The sequence below is a fragment of the Lepidochelys kempii genome, chromosome 6 (assembly GCF_965140265.1).
Source record: "Lepidochelys kempii isolate rLepKem1 chromosome 6, rLepKem1.hap2, whole genome shotgun sequence".
NCBI classification, from domain to species: Eukaryota; Metazoa; Chordata; order Testudines; family Cheloniidae; genus Lepidochelys; species Lepidochelys kempii.
In genome coordinates, this window is record NC_133261.1 from 113,911,944 (window position 1) to 113,931,548 (window position 19,605).

Sequence of the window (19,605 nt, forward strand, 5' to 3'; positions counted from 1 at the left end):
TGGTACAACTAGATTTACATTAGCAACGATTGCAGCAGTGCTGTTGTGTGGAGTGTGGACAGGCACTCTTAAATTAAAACTCCATGCCTGTTAGATGAGACTCCAGCCACCTGCCAAGCATGTGTGGAATCATGAAGTGGACAGAAGTCTGAAGTCTCCCAAGAATGTACAGAAATAGCAGGTGGGTTTTACCCTCTCTCCCCTTCCTCCATAGCCTTGTAAAGAAAACATTCTTTTTCTGAATGCCTCCAACATGTAAATGTCACACTTCGTACATAGCATCAAGCCTCTTGTGAAGAAGCTCCGCCCCATCTTCAGCACTGCATTTTAACCATGCTGACAGAATAAAGAAATACCACCTCTAAAGCCTGGTCTACACTACAGCATTAGGTCAATGCAAGCCCCTTGCAGCAGGCTAGCTGTGGAAGTGTCATCACTTAAATTTGGCTCCCATTGACTTAAGTGCCTCTCTGTGCCTATTTAGCAATACCACCTCCCCAAGCAGTGGAGAGTCACATCTGATGTAATTAGATTGATGCAGTGTCCATGTACACCAGGGATAGTTGATTATTTTCTGTCAAGGTCCAAATTTCTTGGCCAAGGTATAGTCAAGGTCCAGACTCCAGAGAAAATTAAAAAGATTTTATGGTCCATTCAAAAGCATCTGACAGTCCAGATTTTCCCCTATTGTAGGCACAGTTTTGCCTGTTATTGGCTTTTAGGAACCATCCCACAATGCCCCCCCGACAATACAATTGATACAAATGCTCCTAGTGAGGATGCGCATTGCTGACAAAGAGCCAAGTGTCCATACACACAAACAATTTAATAACTACAATGGCTGCATACTGACATAAGTTAGGTCAACAATTTTATAGTGTAGACATGGTCTAAATGGGAAAGCCACCAGCCTTCCTTCACTGAGATTTACATTTACACTGACTAGCATCTTCGCTTATTCCAATGTGAGACTGAAGTTCTGTTTATGACATTTAAAGATTAAATCAGCAACATGAGTGTTCTAAAAACCACACATACCACACTTTATGAAGCACAACTTTGCATGCCCAAACTATCAGTTTGCCTCCTCTATATAACTGTTGGTTTAGAAGAGAGTACAGCTATGAGCTCATACTCTGGGGGGGTTGTATCTGAGCTCTGGCCCAGTACCAACCCTGCTACCACCATCTCTGGGATAATTGCTTGTATGAGTAATTATAAGTGCAGGTTAATTATAGTAATTCTATAGCAGGAGAGACTGAGTTGCTACCACATACAATGTTTTCACCCACAGCTTGAGAATGGTTATGGAACCAACAAGCTGCATCAAGATCCAGCTTGACTAGATAGTTTGTTTTAGGCTGGTGTATTGCTCTGTTTCAGGTTGAGGAAGCTGACTAAGCCCAAACTCTTTGTTAGCTCTCAGCTGAGAGCTATTTGTAAGAATAGGGAAAGACTCTATAGCAGGCAGCGTATTAACAAGCAACTGACACTCAAGTCAGCATCTCCCAGCTTCCCCAACAGTTGGTGTACAAGTCTGATACATGTTGAAACTAGGAGAAAGTATTTAGTATGCATGCTTTTGGAAAAGTAATGTAGTTAAGGCAGGTTTTTGACTACTCCTTTAGCATTCCTTCAACATGTGATGGATTAACCCTTCAAACCAAGAACTGGGGTGGGGGGGTAATACTGGTGACTCAGTTTGGAGCCCTTTATTACACCCACTCTCCTACTATCTATTGTCTAGACTTAGAGATGTTAATTCCTTAGTTTCAATTCCTACTGACCTAGACAGCAGTAGAGCTATTAGAACAAGCTTTAGGCCATGAGAAGCAACATGTATTGGCTGCCCATCTGTGTGACTGCAAACAGCCCCTTTAACAGTAAGGTGGCCCTGGTATGACAAGCCACAAAGCAGTTTACCATTGTCAAGATACTGAAAGAATTTACAAACAATACAGCAAGTGAGTCCAAGGGCTGACTGCACATGCTCAGGTCTTAGATGTGGCAGTTTTACAGGAGAATATTTTAACTGAAGTCTGAACATTTGTTCTTTATGCCACTTACCAGGATTAAAAAAAAGTTACAGCAACAACTAACATCACAGGTGGTGGAAAGACTGTTCCCCTAGAACTGCAAGTGGGTGTATCAAGTTCAGAATTCACTTCGAGGGAAGCAGCCCAGCTAGGAAGATACAACACTAAGTCCTGCCACTCCAAAAAGCTGGAAGAAACAGCTAAATGTCACTCCGCCTTGTGCTGCCATGCTAGATTTTAGTATTCAGACAGATTTGGTTTAATTAAGACACATTTGTCAGGCCAAAACAATAGTTTATTTCAGTTTTTTCAGCAACATCTCAGCCATCAAAAAAATAAACTCTAACACAGATGGATGGAAGACTGTTCTACAGTGTTACTAGTGGGTTTTTGACCCCAGGGCTTTGATTGGAGTGATGTTTATTATTCATCCAATAAGTTAGGAAGCATGGAATTAAAGTGCTTTCATTTCTGAGCTGGTATGAGGTCATCAATGGACTGGCCTTTTTCAAGGCGTTTTTCCATTTCAATCAGTAGCTTCACACCATCAACCACCATCTGCACCAGCTCTACCTCAGAGAAGCCTAGCCGGTCAGCATTGGAGACATCAAACACTCCTCCAACAGCAGCAGTATCCACACCCCCTGAAGAAAGAGGAGATTCAGTTTAGATTTGTGAAGTCCTTCACATCTTGTGTACTGCTGGAGAGACCACAGCAAGAGTCCACTTGGAGCAAAAGCGTTTCCCTTGCTGGCCTGGCAACTGGGACTACTGCATTCATACCTGGTTATGGACAGGAAGGTGGATGGGCATGGCTTGAACAGAGGGATGCTTCCAGTTTGCTGCTGAGTTAGTAGTACAGTACAAGTTCTGTGACAGGACTCTCCCCCTCCCAGCTTTACCACTACGAGTGACCCTTTGCAAGTAACTCAGCCTCTGTGCCTAGGATTATCTGCCTCATTGGCATAGCATTCTACTGGACAGAAGCCAGGTAGCTTGATGCTTTTAGAGTGTTTTGATATAAGTGATGAACTGTTCTTGTGGGACCAAAAACAAAAACACACACTTTCCTTAGCCATGACTGTAGCTGTGGGCACTCACAGTGGGTAAGCTGCCTATTCCATAGGCACAAGGGGAGGATTTGGACACGGACTGTAAATGGTGCTAACTAATAGCATGCTGCAGTGCAGTTCTGTAGACCTCTATGCCATTTGCCTCCACATAGTTTTTTTTTTTTTTTTTTATAAGTCATCCTGGAGTGCTGTCCCTCTACTGAATGCAGAGCCATCCCTTGGGTAGGGCAAATTGGGGCAGCTGCCTTGGGCCCCTGTGCTTTGATAAAAATCAGGACTGTCCTGATATTTAGCCCTTTGTCCTGCATCCAGAGGTGAAAGTAAGCTGGTACAGTCTGGCATACTGTACAGTATGCTGTGCTGGACTGGACTGGCTTCCCTGGTGGTGATTTAAAGGGCTGGGTCTCTAGCCCTGAGGGGAGCCCTGGCCCTTTAAATCACGACCGGAGCCCCAGGGTAGTAGCAACAGGGCTGCCAGTGATTTAGAGGACCCAGAGCTCTGCCATGGGTGGAGCCCCATGCCCTTTAATTTGCCCCTGAGCTCCCAGCTGCCTCTGAACCTGGTAGCTCCAGGGTGATTTAAAGGCCCTGGGGCTCCCAGTCACAGCTGGAGCCCCAGGGCCTTTAAATCAAGATTTAAAGGCCCCACCTCTTCTGTTTGAGGCCATGCCCCTGCTCAGGACTCTGGTGTACCGGTAAGTCCTTTAAGTTACTTTCACCCCTGCCTGCATCCCAACCGATGCATGATCAGGGCACCATTTGTCCTGATATTCAGGTGAGGAGGTGGGCAGGGAGGTGAGGCTGGAGGGTGAGTGAGGTGAGGAGGTGAATGGGGAGGTGAGCAGCAGACAGGAGAGGAGGCAGGCAGAAAGGAGGAGAGTGGTGGTCAGGTGGATGTGGGGGGAAGGCATGCCAGATGGACAGGTGAGTGGGGAGGCAGGCAGGAGGTGGGGGTGGTGTTGTGAGGAAGAGGTGGTGGTGAGCAGTGGCTGGGTGGGGCAGATTGTGAGGAGACTAGTGGGGAGGCTGATTTGTCCTGGGCCCTGCACCCCTACTAGGGATGGCCCTGACTGTATGAACTGGGAACTAGTCTTCTAGACACTGCTTCTGAGTAATTCAGGCTCCAAACCTACTTGCCAATAGAATATTTAAAGGAAGTGATTAATGCAGTTCTGTGGAAAAGGACCTGGGGATTACAGTGAATGAGAAGCTGGATATGAGTCAGTGTGCCCTTGTTGCCAAGAAGGCAAACAGCATTTTGGGCTATATAAGTAGGAGCATTGCCAGCAGATCAAGGGATGTGATCATTCCCCTCTATTTGGCATTGGTGAGGCCTCATCTGGAGTACTGTGTCCAGTTTTGGGCCACACACTACAAGGAGGATGTGGAAAAATTGGAAAGAGTCCAGCGGAGGGCAACAAAAATTATTAGGGGTCTGGAGCACATGACTTATGAGAAGAAGCTGAAGGAACTGGGATTGTCTAGTCTGCAGAAGAGAAGAACTGGGAGGAAAGGGGGATTTGATAGCTGCTTTCAGCTACCTGAAAGAGGGTTCCAAAGAGGATGGATCTAGACTGTTCTCAGTAGTAGCCCATGACAGAACAAGGAGTAATGGTCTCAAGTTGCAGTGGGGGAAGTTTAGGTTGGATATTAGGAAAAACTCTCACTAGGAGAGTGATGAAGCACTGGAATGGGTTACCTAGGGAGGTGGTAGAATCTCCTTCCTTTGAGGTTTAAGGTCAGGCTTGACAAAGCCCTGGCTGGGATGATTTAGTTGGGGATTGGTCCTGCTTTGAGCAGTGGGTTGGACTAGATGACCTCCTGAGGTCCCTTCCAACCTGGATATTCTAGGATTCCATTTCTCACCAGTGCCTCGCTTCTGCAGCCTCAGCCTCTTGAGGATTTCTCCAAACTTCTCATGCTTGCCAAGGTTAGGTAGTTTGATGTGTACACCACCACGGAGACCTGTCCCAAGGTTGGATGGGCAGGTCAGGATGTAGCCAAGGTGTGGATTCCACATGAACTCATAGTTTTTGGTCTTAAAGAGAGTTTCAATCTAGAGAGAGAAGACAACAACTTTAGCGGAGAAACAGACCAGGCAGTCTCTCAAAGGTTTAAGAATTTGAGGTTTGAGGACCATTTGCAGTCTCATTAATGTATCTAGCTCCATGATTCACCGTCCCTCCCCAGATAGTAGTATGACCTGAGTTGAACAGCTGCTATCAGTGGAACCTCTGAAGCTAAAGACCCCTGGATTTAGAAGTGGGGGCAGCCAGCAGGGCATCCCCCCCAAACAGATTTGAACTTCCTTTGTTCTCCAGTGTCTGAATGAGTCTATATTTAGTGGCTTTCAGGGTAGCATCTAAGCCCATCTGTTGACATGGGCTTGTGGGAAGAGCGTAGATATTTAGTGATGTTGCCAAGCTTGATTTAGTGGCGTGTGTTCCTCTTTGCATGGGTGGACGTGGGGAGGAAGTGCTGGCTTTACTTCCCCCTCACACTAGTGAGTTAGCTAAGGTACCTAGGGCTCCAAGTAGGTGCTTGATGTAGTGGAGAACCACTACACATTTACTGAGCCTCAAGACATGTTCCATTATTGGTCTGTAGGCAGTGGTAGTTCATGTGTTCTAATGAAAACCCATGCAAGAGGAGGAAGCCAATCAGGACGTTAGAGGACCTTCCTCTAGGCTTCATAATAACAACCTACTTTGTCAGAGTAGGTGTTTGAGCCTGTACACCCCTGGAATTTATTTGTGGAAAGATACACTAAGATGCTACCAGATGCCTAAGCTACATTGTCAGATGTTTACATAAGCACAATACAGGACTTCTACTTGCACTGAGACTCCATGCCACACAGTAGCAGTACATGGCAGTATATTTTTAGAGCCGGTTTTAAGTCAGCACTCTGAGCACTGCATCAAGTCCTGCACCATTTAAGGCAAGAGCAATTCTCTTTAGGCTTCTTGTTACAAAGGTTAACTTCACCTGTGTTAGCCCAGTACAGAAGCGGGTGAACACTTCCTTCATGTTGCCACCTTTCTGCATGGAAATAACTCTAAGGTGATCTTCCTCATTGATCCAGACAAGGAAGGTCTTGTTGTCATTGTGCCTGAAAGACAGAAGCCAAACAACCCCTTTCTCCATTTGCAGTAGAGTTTTACTCACTTGGATTGCCACCTGGAAATCTAAATCAGTCCATCTCTTATTTGGACTAACCCATTGTAAAGAGTTCATGTTGTACTGAAGATATGCTTTGACTTTAGTATCATTTACTCTTACATGACAGTTACATTAGATTTAGTTTTAACTCTGAATCTGCCCTTGTAGGTTAAAGGGTCAAATCAACTCCATATAGAGACCTTCCCAAAACATCAAAGGAAGATGCAATTCAGCTTTTTCTGCCCTTAACATCTGAAGAATGGTTATTTGACTCCTCCACCCTGCTTAGACATGACCTAAGTCTTAGACTATAGCCATCAAGATGTGCACATCCTGTGCACCCTTTCCTATGATCTTATTGCTCAACCTTGATGCCATGTCAGGTCTTAAATTAATTTGCAAGTCCCCTGGGACAGAAAGATTCAGTCCCTTTGTTCCATAAGGAGTCACTGTCAGGCAGCGTAAGGGGTGAAATACATTAGCAAATATTCCTGCTAGGGCAGCAGTCTGCACCTTCTATCTCACACCATCTATGGTATGCAAGGAAACATGAGGTGCAACCTAACTGTCTTGTCAAAGTCAGTTAAGTTACCTTACATGCAGCAAGGACTCAGCATGTGGAGTAGATTTAAGAAACAAAAATTTTGGATACTAATTTTAAGCTGCAGTTTCGAAGGAAGAATGCTGCAAGCCTGGTGACCCATTGGTCCATCTGCCCTTGCCTTTGGATTTTAGTTGCTGCTGCCAGATAAAAAAAAAAAATCTATATTGCAGTACTGATAAGCTAGTCCTCGACAGCAATCAAGTTGGGTACTGAATTGGTTAGCTGTCAAGATGAAGGTTACATAGCGTGTTAAAAGCTTCCATTTAATCAGAGACTAAGGTTTTAGAGTCATGGCTCAGTCGACAAAGCTATCTAGTGTTATCTCTTGCAGGCAGGTGATGAGTGTTCTCTTGGAAAGGTGACCTACAAATGCGTTCAAGATCCCACTGTTGCATAAGACTGGAGGAATTCTACTGAGTGTAGCAAGAAGCTTTTAGTGACTCTTGTTGACCTGGGAACATTTGCAGGAGTTCAACCTTCAGTGTAGAGGAGAACAAGATACTTAAAATGTTCTTGTGAAAGCTTTTCTTCCACTAGTTGGTTGGGTGTTAGAGGTCTGACAAGTTAACTCCTTCCCTTTACTTGTTCCTGTGTCAAGGCATACTGCTAGCTTTCTAGACAGAAAAGTGAAGGCCTGATGTTTCCAATGCAAAAAAAGCCACGTAAGAGGCCAAGTCTTCTCTTCACCATAAGCAGAAAGACTGACACTAGTCCCCTTTTAGGTTTGCTTTGATTATATTGCTGCAGAAGGCATTGCTTTTCCTGCCTTGTGTTTTCAGTGAAGCCATTTTTACTGCAGTTATTTTTTTCAATTCCAAAAAGCTAGATTGCGTTAGTCATCAGTGACAATGCCACTAGTTCACCATTAATGGATTTTAAGCTGCCTCCCTGCTCCCTTAAATGAATTATTTCTGCAGTGGAGCAATTCTTATATCCCCAGTAAAGAGGCTGAGAGCAACAGCCATACCAATGGGGGTGAACTTAAAGTTTGAGGGCTTTTTAAATTTTAGCTTTATGGGCTTGATCTTGTGGCCCACTGAAGCAGATATTAAAGCTCACATTTAAGTCAGAGCAGATTCAAATACCCCTTTAAAAGCAAAGACAATATGCAAGTTTCTGCCAAGTGAACACTGTTTCATTCAGCTAGATTATTCAGGACCACAGATTTCTGCCTGGTACCCACTGCAGACATTTTTAAAGGATTCTGGTTTCCATTGCATATACTCACCAAATGCCTCTGCCATCAGGCCAGTCTCGTGCCATTCCAGAAGCCAACAGGAGAGGAGAAACTGGTTTATCAAATAGGAAGTGATCATCGATCAGCTGCTGCTGCTCTGCATCAGTCATGTTTTTCAAAGCATAGTACTTTCCATTAAGGTCACCTTCCAGGCTAGCCAGGGCTGAAAGCAAGATTCATGTTTAGGACACAAACAGGATGCTAGGTGGTATTTTGATACAGTCCCAGCAATTGAGAGGCTAGACACACAAGCCTGGTGGCATTTCTGAAATGGATCTGTTTTGTTTCCTTCCTCCCCTTACTGTCAGGGACCATGCAGTGTTTGGCTCTTTCACCTTTGAAGGAACTATCAGGCTGCTGCACATTGTTGGGAGTTACTGTAGCCTTTATATCTTTAAAAGGGCATTTGTTTTCTTATGAGCTATGCAACTAGGGTTATTTAATAGGACCTATATTGCTAGCAGGAAGTGGTATTAGCTATGAATAAGCAAGGCCACTCCAGTCATTTAGAGGTTAGAGTAATATTACTCTCTGTATTGAAGAGTCCTGAGCAGAGTGGTCTCAGTACGAGGACAGCATTGCCACTGTACAAGACAATCTCCTAAAATACATCCCATTGAAACCTACAGCCCACTCCCACAGTGTCATCCTAGTGGAAAGCTAGGTGGCAAGAGCTGTAGTTAAGACCATGAGTGTTGCAATACATCACTGGATTTGAAAAGTCTAACACCTGCTCTAGTTGAATGCATGCTCACTTGTTATCCCACACAGCCAGGAAGGCCATCAAGGTCAGAAACTCATTACTTAATACAATCCAATTGCCCTCTACTGGCTTCCAATTCACTTCCAGTTGAGAAATAAGCTCTAGTTATTAGGTTAGACATCCAGCTACATGTGATAATTTGTCAGATTCCTAATTCTGCATTTGGTGCCCTAATATTTGAAATTTTTGAAGTTGAGGAGGTAGGCAAAAATATTCTACCTCCTCAATTGTTAGCCTCAGTTTGACACACATCGAAAGCCAGTCCATAATAACTGAACTTTCATTTTACCTTCAACAGAAAGCTTCTCGATAGCCCGTCTCTCTCCTCTGCTACAATGAGGGGGAAGACAGAATCCACGGATGCTCCTACCAGTTCTGACACGGGAACTTAGCACATAGCTGGGGTCCAAGTCATCACCACCCTATAAGAGATTGAGAAGTGCAACATGCCATCAAGTTCTACCCTGAATTATGCACGGCCCCTATTGGTTTCAGAGCATGATTTGACCCCAAAGCCTTCAATATTTGCGTTGGCTTTAGCATTAACTCAAACACAAGACATCATGTTACTACTTCATATTTTTAAGTGGATAAGCTAGTGTACTGCATGCATACAATCCCCTTGTGTCAGTGCTCTCAATACATTAGAGCTGCTTTCTTTTACTAATAGTTGGAAAAGATCAACTCATTAACAGAAGTTTAGATCTGTATTTGTCTCTACCCAAGTTTAGGGTTTTATTTCCCCTCCAGAAGTGGGCTGTAAATAAGGCAGCTCCTTGTTGTGTTTAGGTGCTAGTCAACTCTTGTAGGTAGCAAACAGAGTTATGAACTCAGGTTGCTACAGTTAAGAGTCTTCCCATTCAACTTTAAGAATCTACTTTGGCTACAGATCGTTCACACATGTTGTTAGGGATTCCCAGTAGTTTATTTCTGGAACAATTGGAAAGATCCTGAACTCAAACTACATAGTAGTGACTTCAACAGGTCAAGTCATTTGTAAGATCCACTTGTGTACCAGAACCCAGCCTAGAGTTATCCTTAAGGATCCTGCAGGGTGAGACAGGGCTGCCCCAGAAGTCAAGTACAAATGTGGATGTTGAAGCTCACAGCGCTGAGAAAGCTGTGACTGTTCCACTAGAGCAGAGGGGACTAAGGGCTTGTCTACACTACCCGCCGGATTGGCAGGCAGCAATCAATCCAGCAGGGAGGGGGAAGTGGGGGGGAAGGTGTCGATTTATCACATCTAGTATAAATGTGATAATCAACCGCTGAGAGGTCTTCCATCGACTCTGGTACTCCACCAGGGCGAGAGGTGCAGGCAGAGTCAATGGGAGAGCGTCAGCTGTCAACTTACCACAGTAAGTAAATCTAAGTATGTCAACTTCAGCTACGCGATTCACATAGCTGAAATTGCATATCTTAGATCGACCCCACGCAGCAGTGTAGGCAAGCCCCAAGTCACAGCAGTATCTCAGGTCAGATAGGACAGGAGTAGTCATTCAAAAGTGGTTCCACCCAGCCTGTGCTGAAGAGTCCTTACTGAGAGACAGGCTCCAGAGAGCAATAGGATAGGAATACAACAGATTCTAACAGGTGGTCACACAAGTCACAGGAACAGATTCTGAATGACAGGGACAAGCAACTACACTTAGTTTTGCCCAGGTTTTTCTATACTTTTGTCAGATGTCTGACCACTGCTGATGAAAGACTCTATACCTGTAGGTGATCAGGATTCAAATCAGTCTTGTGTTGGTCACTTGGTTTGTAGCCTCCATGTCGGTCCTTGATAATTGGGTCAAGGAGATCCTTAAACACTTCATAAGATTCTTCATCACCAGCTACACATCCTACTGTCATAATGAAGGGATGGCCTGGAGTGGTAATAGAATTGTAAGAACCAGATTTGGGTGACGTTTGACTGTATCCCGGAACAGCATTAACCAGATAAATTTGTCCTTATAATGGTAGGTCTAGTCACTTAGGAATACATTCCTACACATACACACAAGACAAGAACCAGTTGAAGACAAATCTTAGACACTTTACATTTCATTAGCTGGATGAAATGTAAAGTTACTGAAAACCTATAACTGTTGCCAATAAGCTACGTTTGGACAAGATTTTTGTCCATGGTCAATTTTACTAGCTATAGTTTAATCAGATATTTTATGCTCAGGCAGCTCAGATATTGCATCCATTATAGTACGCTGGGCTTGGACTTCATGGACAACTTGATTTTTGGTTCAGACTGCTACTGATGGAGTTGCATTGCTCACAAGAGTCAACTCCACAAACTTAGTCAGCATACGCATGACTGATTTCAGCTGGTTCACATATAATATTCTCAATGCATTTTACCAGGATTATCAACCCCAGTCTGAATGACATCATCCAGGGTGAAGCCACTGGGTGTAACTCTGTCTCTCAGTTTCTTGTACAAGTCCAGGGTTAACACCTTGGCCATGTGGTTGTTGTGGGCGCTCAGGTCCGGGTACTCCTCATCAGAAGGCAGTCTCTGATTATTTAGTTGGGCCATTTTGATATTGCTAGAGTAAAAATAAATACTGGAATGTTAACACATTAATCAATCTGCTCCCCCTTTTTTTAAAAGAAGTGCCACAGAACTTCACATAGCCAGTTTGGAATAGGAGAGATCAGAGCAGCCAGGTAGGCCCTCAGAATGTCAAATTTTTAGTCATGGTGTTTGTAACTAAGTTACACTTTTAGTCAGATTTTGTTTCAGATCAAAGCATTTAGCAGAGCAGTTACATAATTTGAGTGTTTGGTCTGTCAGAACACTGCATGCATTTATAGTGTTCTCTGCATTGCTCAATGGGAGAAGGCCACCTTTAATCCTTAGTGGGCAGTGCTTTTGGGCCAGGACTCGCTGCTTGAGAGATTTTCACAGCTCAAGGAACCTGGGTGCTGTTATCAAGACACACTTCCTGTAATGAGGGAGAACAGATGTTTGTGGATCAAGAGGCTCGGTCCTTTACCTGGGTTGTCAACCCCAGTTTGAATGACATCATCCAGGGTAAATCCACTGGAAGTCTGTTTGTCCCTCAACTTCTTGTACAGGTCCAGGGTCAGCACCTTGGCCATGTGATTGTTGTGAACACTCAGGTCTGGGAACTCATCCGTAGCAGAGTACTTCATCTTCAGGAGGTTGTGGCTGTTTGAGAATGGCATGACTGACGCCTGACTGCAAGGTGCTAGGGGAGAAGAAAGGGGAAACCTCACCTTCAGTGCTTGGCACGCCCTTCCAGGCAGCCGCTGGAAGGACGCCATGGCCTGCACCAAGGTCACCTTGGCATGTACTCCACCTGCTTGCAGCCCAGTTAACTGCCTGGCCTCTAAGGCGCCTTCCACGGCCTCCTAACAAGGGCACCCTGTGGGCAGGGCTACCCCCTTCTCCCCACAGGGAGGGTGCAGAGCCAGGGGTGGGGGACTTGCCCTAGTCTGGGGAAGGGGGGCCAGGTCTCCCCCACAGGGGCTGTACAGGCAGTGCCCAGCCCCGCTGCGGAGAGCTCTCTCCCCGGCCCTACCCCAGCGGGGCCCCTTCAGGGGAGGGGGAACCCGCGTTAGCCCCAGAGCCGCGTGGCCGAGCTGCCCCCCGCCCCAGCAGAGGTGCCGGGCTCAGCAGCGGCCACCCAGCGGCCGCTCCTTGAGCTCAAGGCACCGGGCCACCTCCAGGCAGGGGGCGCAGCCGCGAGCTCGGGGCTGCAGCTTTTCTAGGCAGGAGAGCTGCGGCGCACCCGGCCCGGCCGCGTTACCTCCCTCCGGCACCGGGCGCTCGGGAGGGCGATGCTGCACCTGCCATGCAACCTGCCTGCGCCGAGAGGCAGTGGGAAGCGCACAGCAGCCGTTCCCCAGGACCCAGCACCGGCGGGGAGGGTGCAGTGCAGTACAATGCAAGCGCTCCCCCCCCCCCCCCGGGCTAGAAGAGGGAACGCAATGCAGCCCCTCTCCCCAGGCTCAGCAGCCGGGGCCAGAAGGACGATGCAATCTCGCCCCACCTGCAGGGGGGAGAGAGGGGAACGCAACACCCCGGCAACCACCGCGGGGAGCCGGGACCCAGCTGCAACCGCAATCAAATCCCGCAGGGAGCGTCCGGCTGCAGCAGATTGCCTGGGCCAGCCAGCGCCGGAGGGGAGAAGGTGAGGACCGGGGAAAAAGAAATTCCTCCGGCTTCCCCAAGCCTGGGGGGGCAAAGATCCCCAACACCCAGCGCAAGCGAGCCCGACCCTCTCCAATCCCTGCGGGAGCCCCGGCTGGGGAGAGCTCGCCCATCCCAAAAGCACTGTCTACCCACTTTGGGGAGCGGGTTAAACAATCCCCTACCCCAAGCCATTATGTAACAAAGGCCTCCCTTCGGGTCACCCGAGTGGGGGTGAATCTATGTAAATACCCTGCTAAATAGCGGCTTAGCCTGGCTTTAAAGTTAGAGCCGATCCAGTTTAACAAACCCTCCAGTGCCTGCATCGGGTTAGGTTTGGTTTTTCCTTGGTTATATTCTGGGCGTCCATATTATAATCTGTTTCCATCTCTCCCTTTATCTATAAGCCCCCCCCCCCCCGCCTCCCCTCCTTTTTTCAGGGTCCGGAGACACATTCCGGACCCTTTGGTAGCTAGCACTAACAAACAATACATTCAGCTGCAATACAATATTGACCCATTGGATTACAATTTCAGGGGGAGTTTTTTGGGGGGGTTGCCTCGAAATAGTTGTATTAAATCAAACTGTCTAAAACAGGCCAAATAGATCATCCTCCCATTTTAGTATTGCCAGTCAGCTCCCCCAGCACTTACCGGGTACCACAGAAAAGGAAACCGCCCTTGTTCTTACACCCCCAAAGCTGTCACAGGGAGACCTATATGAAGTGGAGTCTCACCCCCACAGCCTCACCAGTTTTATATACAGCAGGAGCTGGCCTCCCATTGGCTGGTATTTATATTCCATTCATTCCACTGGAAGATTGTAAAAGGGAGGGGCGAGGTCCCTTAGTCTATTATAACCTATTGTTGCTTCCATTTTGCCAGGCCTCTTAGTCTCAGGGAGATGCTGGCTGTCTCCAGTTTCTCTGTGTTAGCCTGAGCCTACAACTTTCCTTCCAGGCAATCTGAAAATGTGAGGTTTTTTGGCTCAATGGCATCTAGTTGCTCTGGTAAAATGCAAATACTGTATTAATGCACACCCACTTTCCATTATTACAGTGTTTCCCAGCACTATTAGACCCACACAGCTTTTTTGCCATTCAGACTTGCTGCCTTTAGTAAATATTTAACAATGACTATAATAATCTGATGTAATAAAAGTACGGTCTTTGTGATGTTAGGACCAGCCTGACCTAAGAATCATGTGAGTGATTAACTGCCTCTGAGTTCACTGGTTAGAAACTATGATAAGAATAATGGCTGACGATCTAGTACCTATTCTCAGCCTCCTTGAAATATTAAAATAGTGAGTTTGTCTCACAGTTTAATTTGAAGGAAAGCATACTTGATTAATCAAGTACACCAAGCCTCTTATTTTACTGGGTGCAAAAAAAAGAGGGGGGTAGGTAGGGGGGAAGCTGCATTAGAGAGTTGAAAACAGAAATTAAAAGACTAAATCCTGCTCACTTTACTCATGAAAGTAGTGCTGTTAACTTTAATGGGATTACTCAGGTGAGCACAACAAGCAGGATTTGGCCTAAAGTTAGATGCTACTGAGGCTAAGGAAAAAGCAAAGTTAATGACTTTACTTTCAACCTGATACTGTTACACTTTATATTTCTTTCTGAAACATAGTTATTACAGTAGGCCTTACATTTGTCTGAGTGGAACAGGGGATTATACATTTATATAGGCTCAAATAAGAGGGCTTTTATTTTAATGTAAGTTATAACTGTCATGGGATATAAACCCAAGTTCCTCTCCCAATTCCTACTCCTACCATCATTATCCAAATTCAGGTAAAGGAAGAGTCAAAGTATTGTAAATAAAAAGTATTTGGGATAAGGAATGAACGTAGAACATGACTATAAAATAAAAACTCAGACCACTACAAACAAAATTGCATTATGTTTGGCACGGACGATATCTGAATTAATCAGGATCTATCTGATATTCAGAGGTGCTGAGCACACAGAACTCCTGCTGAAGTCATTGGGGGCTGCCAGTCTTCGGGCAGGCCCTTTGTCTCCGGGAACAAAGAAAAATCCTCTCAATATCCTTTCTATCTTTCAAACCATATTAAATCTCCTCCAAACTTTCTAAAGCCCCCATCTGTATGTACCAGTCAGGTGTGTTCACAGTTTGCACAGACTTCTAGTGCACAAGTCTTATCTCAATTATACTAGCATCAATTGGCAGTGATGACAGTAAGTTACACTATGGTAAAATGAATGTAAGTGCAAAATCAGAGCATATAGTCCTTGAAATAATACATTTGGCTATGGATGCTCTTAGTAACAACTTCTGTAATTTTGTCAAAGTTATTATGTCCCAATGTCATGTACAATTCGGATTCTGGATCATTTGGTGCAAAGTGCCAAGAACATGTTTGGTGCTATATTAATAATAATAAATATAAAGAATAATACACCAGTAATTTAATATTGTATTTCTGTGGTCTCTGATTTCTTCCCAGAATTGTTATGCACTCTTCTCCTCTGGTAACAGCTCCAGCTGTGATAATTCTCTTTAATTCCAGCCTTATGCATCCCACTGGGCATCCATTATGTTACAAAGGTCAGTTTTAGGTTATTCACGGATAAGGTCACATGATCTTCATTGCATCATTGCTAACCCTATTTTTCATTTTCAGCAAGAATTTTATAACTCTTTCATTCAATCTGCTGTTGCTTGGCTTCACTCCCTGTTTCCACACCAACAATGGAAAAACATCAACATATACAGGTCCCTTTGGTGGGCTCTGTATATGTTGATGTTTTTCCATCAAATGAACACTTAGGCAAGAAATCATCCTTTATTATACCCATTTTTAGATAAGCAAATTGTGGCATAGAGAGGTTAACTTGCTCAATGTCATGCAGCTTCTCAGTGCAGAGCTAGAAGACCTGATTCCAAGGCCCCTGCTCTAATCACTAGACACACTCTTTCCCTTCCAATATTCTAGAAGCAGGAATATCACTATTATTATAATTATTATTTATTATTATTTTATATTCCATCAGAGCCCTTGATCTGCTAAGCATCATCAACACACAGGGAGAGAGACGATCCCTGCCCTACAAAGCTTTCATCTGAAGAAGACAAGCAACATGCAAAAGGTGGGGGAGAAGGAGTCAAACTATGTACAATTCATATGTATAATAAATACATATGAACTGTACCCAATAGTCCCTCATTCTGTCCTTCATTATTTGGCAAATTTCTTGTAGTCAATATGACAGAAGTGGTCCCGTCTGACTTAGCTATCTTTGGATCACCTAGAATTTTGAGATTTGCTGAGAATTTTGCCTACATTGGATCCATAGTCTTTCTGTTACGTCAACCCCCCCGCCCTCCCCAGACGTCCCCAGTGGCTTAATTGTAAGTGTTGTTCAGTAGACTAAAGCTAATGCGTCAACAGACAGTGACTGACCATTATATCTAGTTCATCTGCTGAAAAACAATATTTTCTTCAGGTAAGCCCGTATTTGCTTATCCAGCTGCAATAATGGCAGCATTATATTGCCTTATATAATGGAGTAATTAACGTCCTGATGCTTGCTGATTTATACAGTAGGTTGCAGTAATGCAGCCCAAGATGGAGATGTGGGGTAATGATCCCAGATATTTCAATGTTGAGCTTTAGATGGTTGAGAATTTAAGGGAAGTCAGACACAGGCCGCACAGTGAACTTCCTAAGTGGCTTAATTAGAAAAGTTGTCTGTATATGAGTTCAAAAGGAGATGCATGTTACACATCTTCTGAAATGACCCAGGTAAACCTAAGATGAGTCTGGAGAATTACAGGGTAAACATTTCCTTGAGCATTCAGAAGAACATCCAGAACAGAGGAGACAGCCATAGATGGTGAACTACCATCCCCAACAGTTTTGTGTCCAATTTCTGAGCTGGCAAGCTGGGTTATAAATTGCCATAAAACAGTACTTTGAAAACAAGCCAGAATGTATGTGGATCAATATACTGGAAGGATTTGGCTGTTGCTGCATTTGTTTAACTTAACTTCTCTTCCCACACAAATGGAGGATAAATTTATCTTAACCATTAAATATACCTGCCTGACTATCACATTTGGCATGTTTATTGGCAATTTGTTTCAAATGTTTTGTCATCTTTGGCCCATTCATGCGAAGAGCTGAGCACCTCCTGTGAGTTGCTGAGCATTAACAGCTCTCATTGAAGTTAAAGGTAGCTCGGGGCTGGCAATTCCCTTGCTGGATCAATTCTTCGAACAACCACCTTTTCCCAGAATGCCATTACTCCAAAATAGTTACGCAATGTGGTAGGTGCAGACATACAGCCATATGGTTGTAAGGCAGAAAGGCTGCAGGATATCTGGGGTAACACAATCTAAGAAACTGCATTTGTTATGTCCTGGTCAGAGGAGGGTGTAACAAACTGGTTAAAAAACAGTTGTATTTGAACAGGCATAGTTGGCTCAAGAGGTAAACCAGACAACTGCTCCTGCTCCTGCTGACGGCAACGGTAAAGCTCCCATTGATTTAAAGGGGAAAAGGGTGGAGGTTCATCAGTTCTTTCCCATAGACAGAGTTTCCATCCGAGTTTGCACTGATCATGATTTCATTAGGTTTCAGGTCCACCCGCAGTCCTTGATCCTTTTACTTAATGCCCAATTCTCTGCTCATTGCTTCAAAATGTTATTGCATTAGATACCTACAAGATTTTTTGCCTTAATTATTGTGTATTATAAATTATTAGTTAATGAAGAAAAATGTATAGGATTATCTGCCTTGTCAGCATAGACAAGAATCTACAACTCCAAGCCCTGGTCTACACTACGGGGTGAGGTCGAATTTAGCCGCGTTAGGTCGATTTAAAAATGAATGCATCTACACAACCAACCCCGTTCCATTGACCTAAAGGGCTCTTAAAATCAGCTTCTGTACTCCTCCCTGGCGAGGGGAGTAGCACTAAAATCACCCTTGTTGGGTCAAATTTGGGGTAGTGCAGATGCAATTCGACGGTATTGGCCTCCGGAAGCTATCCCAGAGTGCTCTAATGTGACCACTCTGGACAGCACTTTGAACTCCAATGCACTAGCCAGGTACACAGAAAAAGCCCCGGGAAATTTTGAATTTCATTTCCTGTTTGGTCAGCCTGGTGAGCTCAGCAGCACCGGTGACCATGCAGTCCCCCCCAGAATCGCAAACGAGCTCCAGCATGGAGTAAAAGGGGGACACTAGATCTGATTGCTGTATGGGGAGAAGAATCTGTGCAGGCCAAAATCCGATTAAAAAGAAGAAATGCTAATATATATGCCAAAATCGCACAGGGCATGGTGGAGAGAGACTACAACAGGGACACACAGGAGTGCCGCGTGAAAGTCAAGGAGTTCAGGCAAGCCTACCAAAAGACAAAGGAGGCAAACGGTTGCTCCGGGTCACAGCCCCATACATGCCACTTCTATGATCAGCTGCATGACATTCTAGGCAGGGACCCTACTACTACCGCACCACTGTCCGTGAACACCTGCAAAAGGCTTACCATGGCTGCCTGAAAACCGAATTCTGTTGCCCAGCCATTTGTGATGTGTCACCATACTGGGAGGTACTCAATATAAAAGGCAAAATGTGACCTTGTACATAAAGCACATGTGCTGTCTGCTGTGAATTGCTTGATTCACTGTGGAAGAGCCTCCCTTTTGTTCTCAGAAATGTATCATCTTAAATTTTACTCTCCCTTTTTATCTCCCCCCAGGTGCAAATGTTTCTATACTCCCCCTATCATCTCCATCCGTGAGGTTATCACAGATTAGAAGGCAAAAAAAAAAGCACTTATGATAACATGTTTTCTGAGATCATGCAGTCCTCCCTCACTGATCGGGCTTAATGCATGGAGGCATTCAGTGGCAGAGGCCAGGAAACACTAAGTGAGCATGAAGAGCAGAGGCAGGAGGTGATGCTGAGGCTAATGCGGGAGCAAACGGACATGATGAAGTGTCTGTTGGAGCTGCAGGAAAGCCAACAAGAGCACAGACCCCCCCGCTGCATCCATTGTATAACCGCCTGCCCTCCTCCCCAAGTTCCATATCCTCCTCACCCAGATGCCCAAGAACGCAGGGAGGGGGGAAGGCTCTGGGCACTCAGCCACTCCACTCCAGAGGATGGCCCAAGCAACAGAAGGCTGTCATTCAAACAGTTTTGATTTGTAGTGTGGCTGCAATAAGGAATGTGGCCTTGTCCTTCCCTCCTCCCGCACCCCACCGCACCCAGGCTACCTTGTCAGTTATCTCACTTTTTTTTTAATTAATAAAGAAAGAATGCATGGTTTCAAAACAATAGTTACTTTATTTCCTTTGCCAGCTGTGATCGAAGTGGGGAGGGTGGTTGGCTAACAGGGAATTAAAATCAACAAAGGGGGAGGATTTGAAGCAAGAAGAAACACACACAGCTGTCACACCGTAGCCTGGCCGGTCATTAAACTGGTTTTCAAAGCCTCCCTGATGCGCAGCACACCAAGCTGTGCTCTTCTAATCGCCCTGGTGTCTGGCTGCTCAAAATCGGCCACCAGGCGATTTGCCACAACTTCCCACCCGCC

At 45.1% G+C, this 19,605-nt stretch overlaps 1 protein-coding gene and 1 long non-coding RNA gene across 4 annotated transcripts; one reads left to right on the forward strand and one right to left on the reverse strand.

Annotated features, from left to right (window-relative positions):
- Nucleotides 1-2,309: 2,309 nt before the first annotated feature.
- Nucleotides 2,310-13,768, reverse strand: CKB (creatine kinase B). Of its 3 annotated transcripts, none has more exons than XM_073349749.1 (8): nucleotides 13,685-13,768; nucleotides 11,872-12,087; nucleotides 10,592-10,746; nucleotides 9,165-9,297; nucleotides 8,104-8,275; nucleotides 6,098-6,221; nucleotides 4,976-5,165; nucleotides 2,310-2,680 (listed from the first exon to the last, which is right to left on the reverse strand). In XM_073349749.1, the coding sequence occupies exons 2-8, from the start codon at nucleotides 12,062-12,064 to the stop codon at nucleotides 2,502-2,504; spliced, it is 1,146 nt and encodes a 381-aa protein (XP_073205850.1). In that variant the 5' UTR covers nucleotides 12,065-12,087; nucleotides 13,685-13,768; the 3' UTR covers nucleotides 2,310-2,501. The 3 variants fall into 3 exon arrangements, with proteins under 3 accessions (XP_073205850.1, XP_073205851.1, XP_073205852.1); XM_073349750.1 differs by lacking the exon at nucleotides 11,872-12,087 and adding an exon at nucleotides 11,234-11,421 and having other exon boundaries at nucleotides 13,685-13,752; XM_073349751.1 differs by lacking the exon at nucleotides 13,685-13,768 and adding an exon at nucleotides 11,234-11,421 and having other exon boundaries at nucleotides 11,872-11,892.
- LOC140913406 (uncharacterized) lies at nucleotides 12,474-19,328 on the forward strand. Its single transcript, XR_012159578.1, has 3 exons — nucleotides 12,474-13,032; nucleotides 16,054-16,149; nucleotides 18,766-19,328. It is a non-coding gene; the product is annotated as an uncharacterized lncRNA (long non-coding RNA).
- Nucleotides 19,329-19,605: the final 277 nt, after the last annotated feature.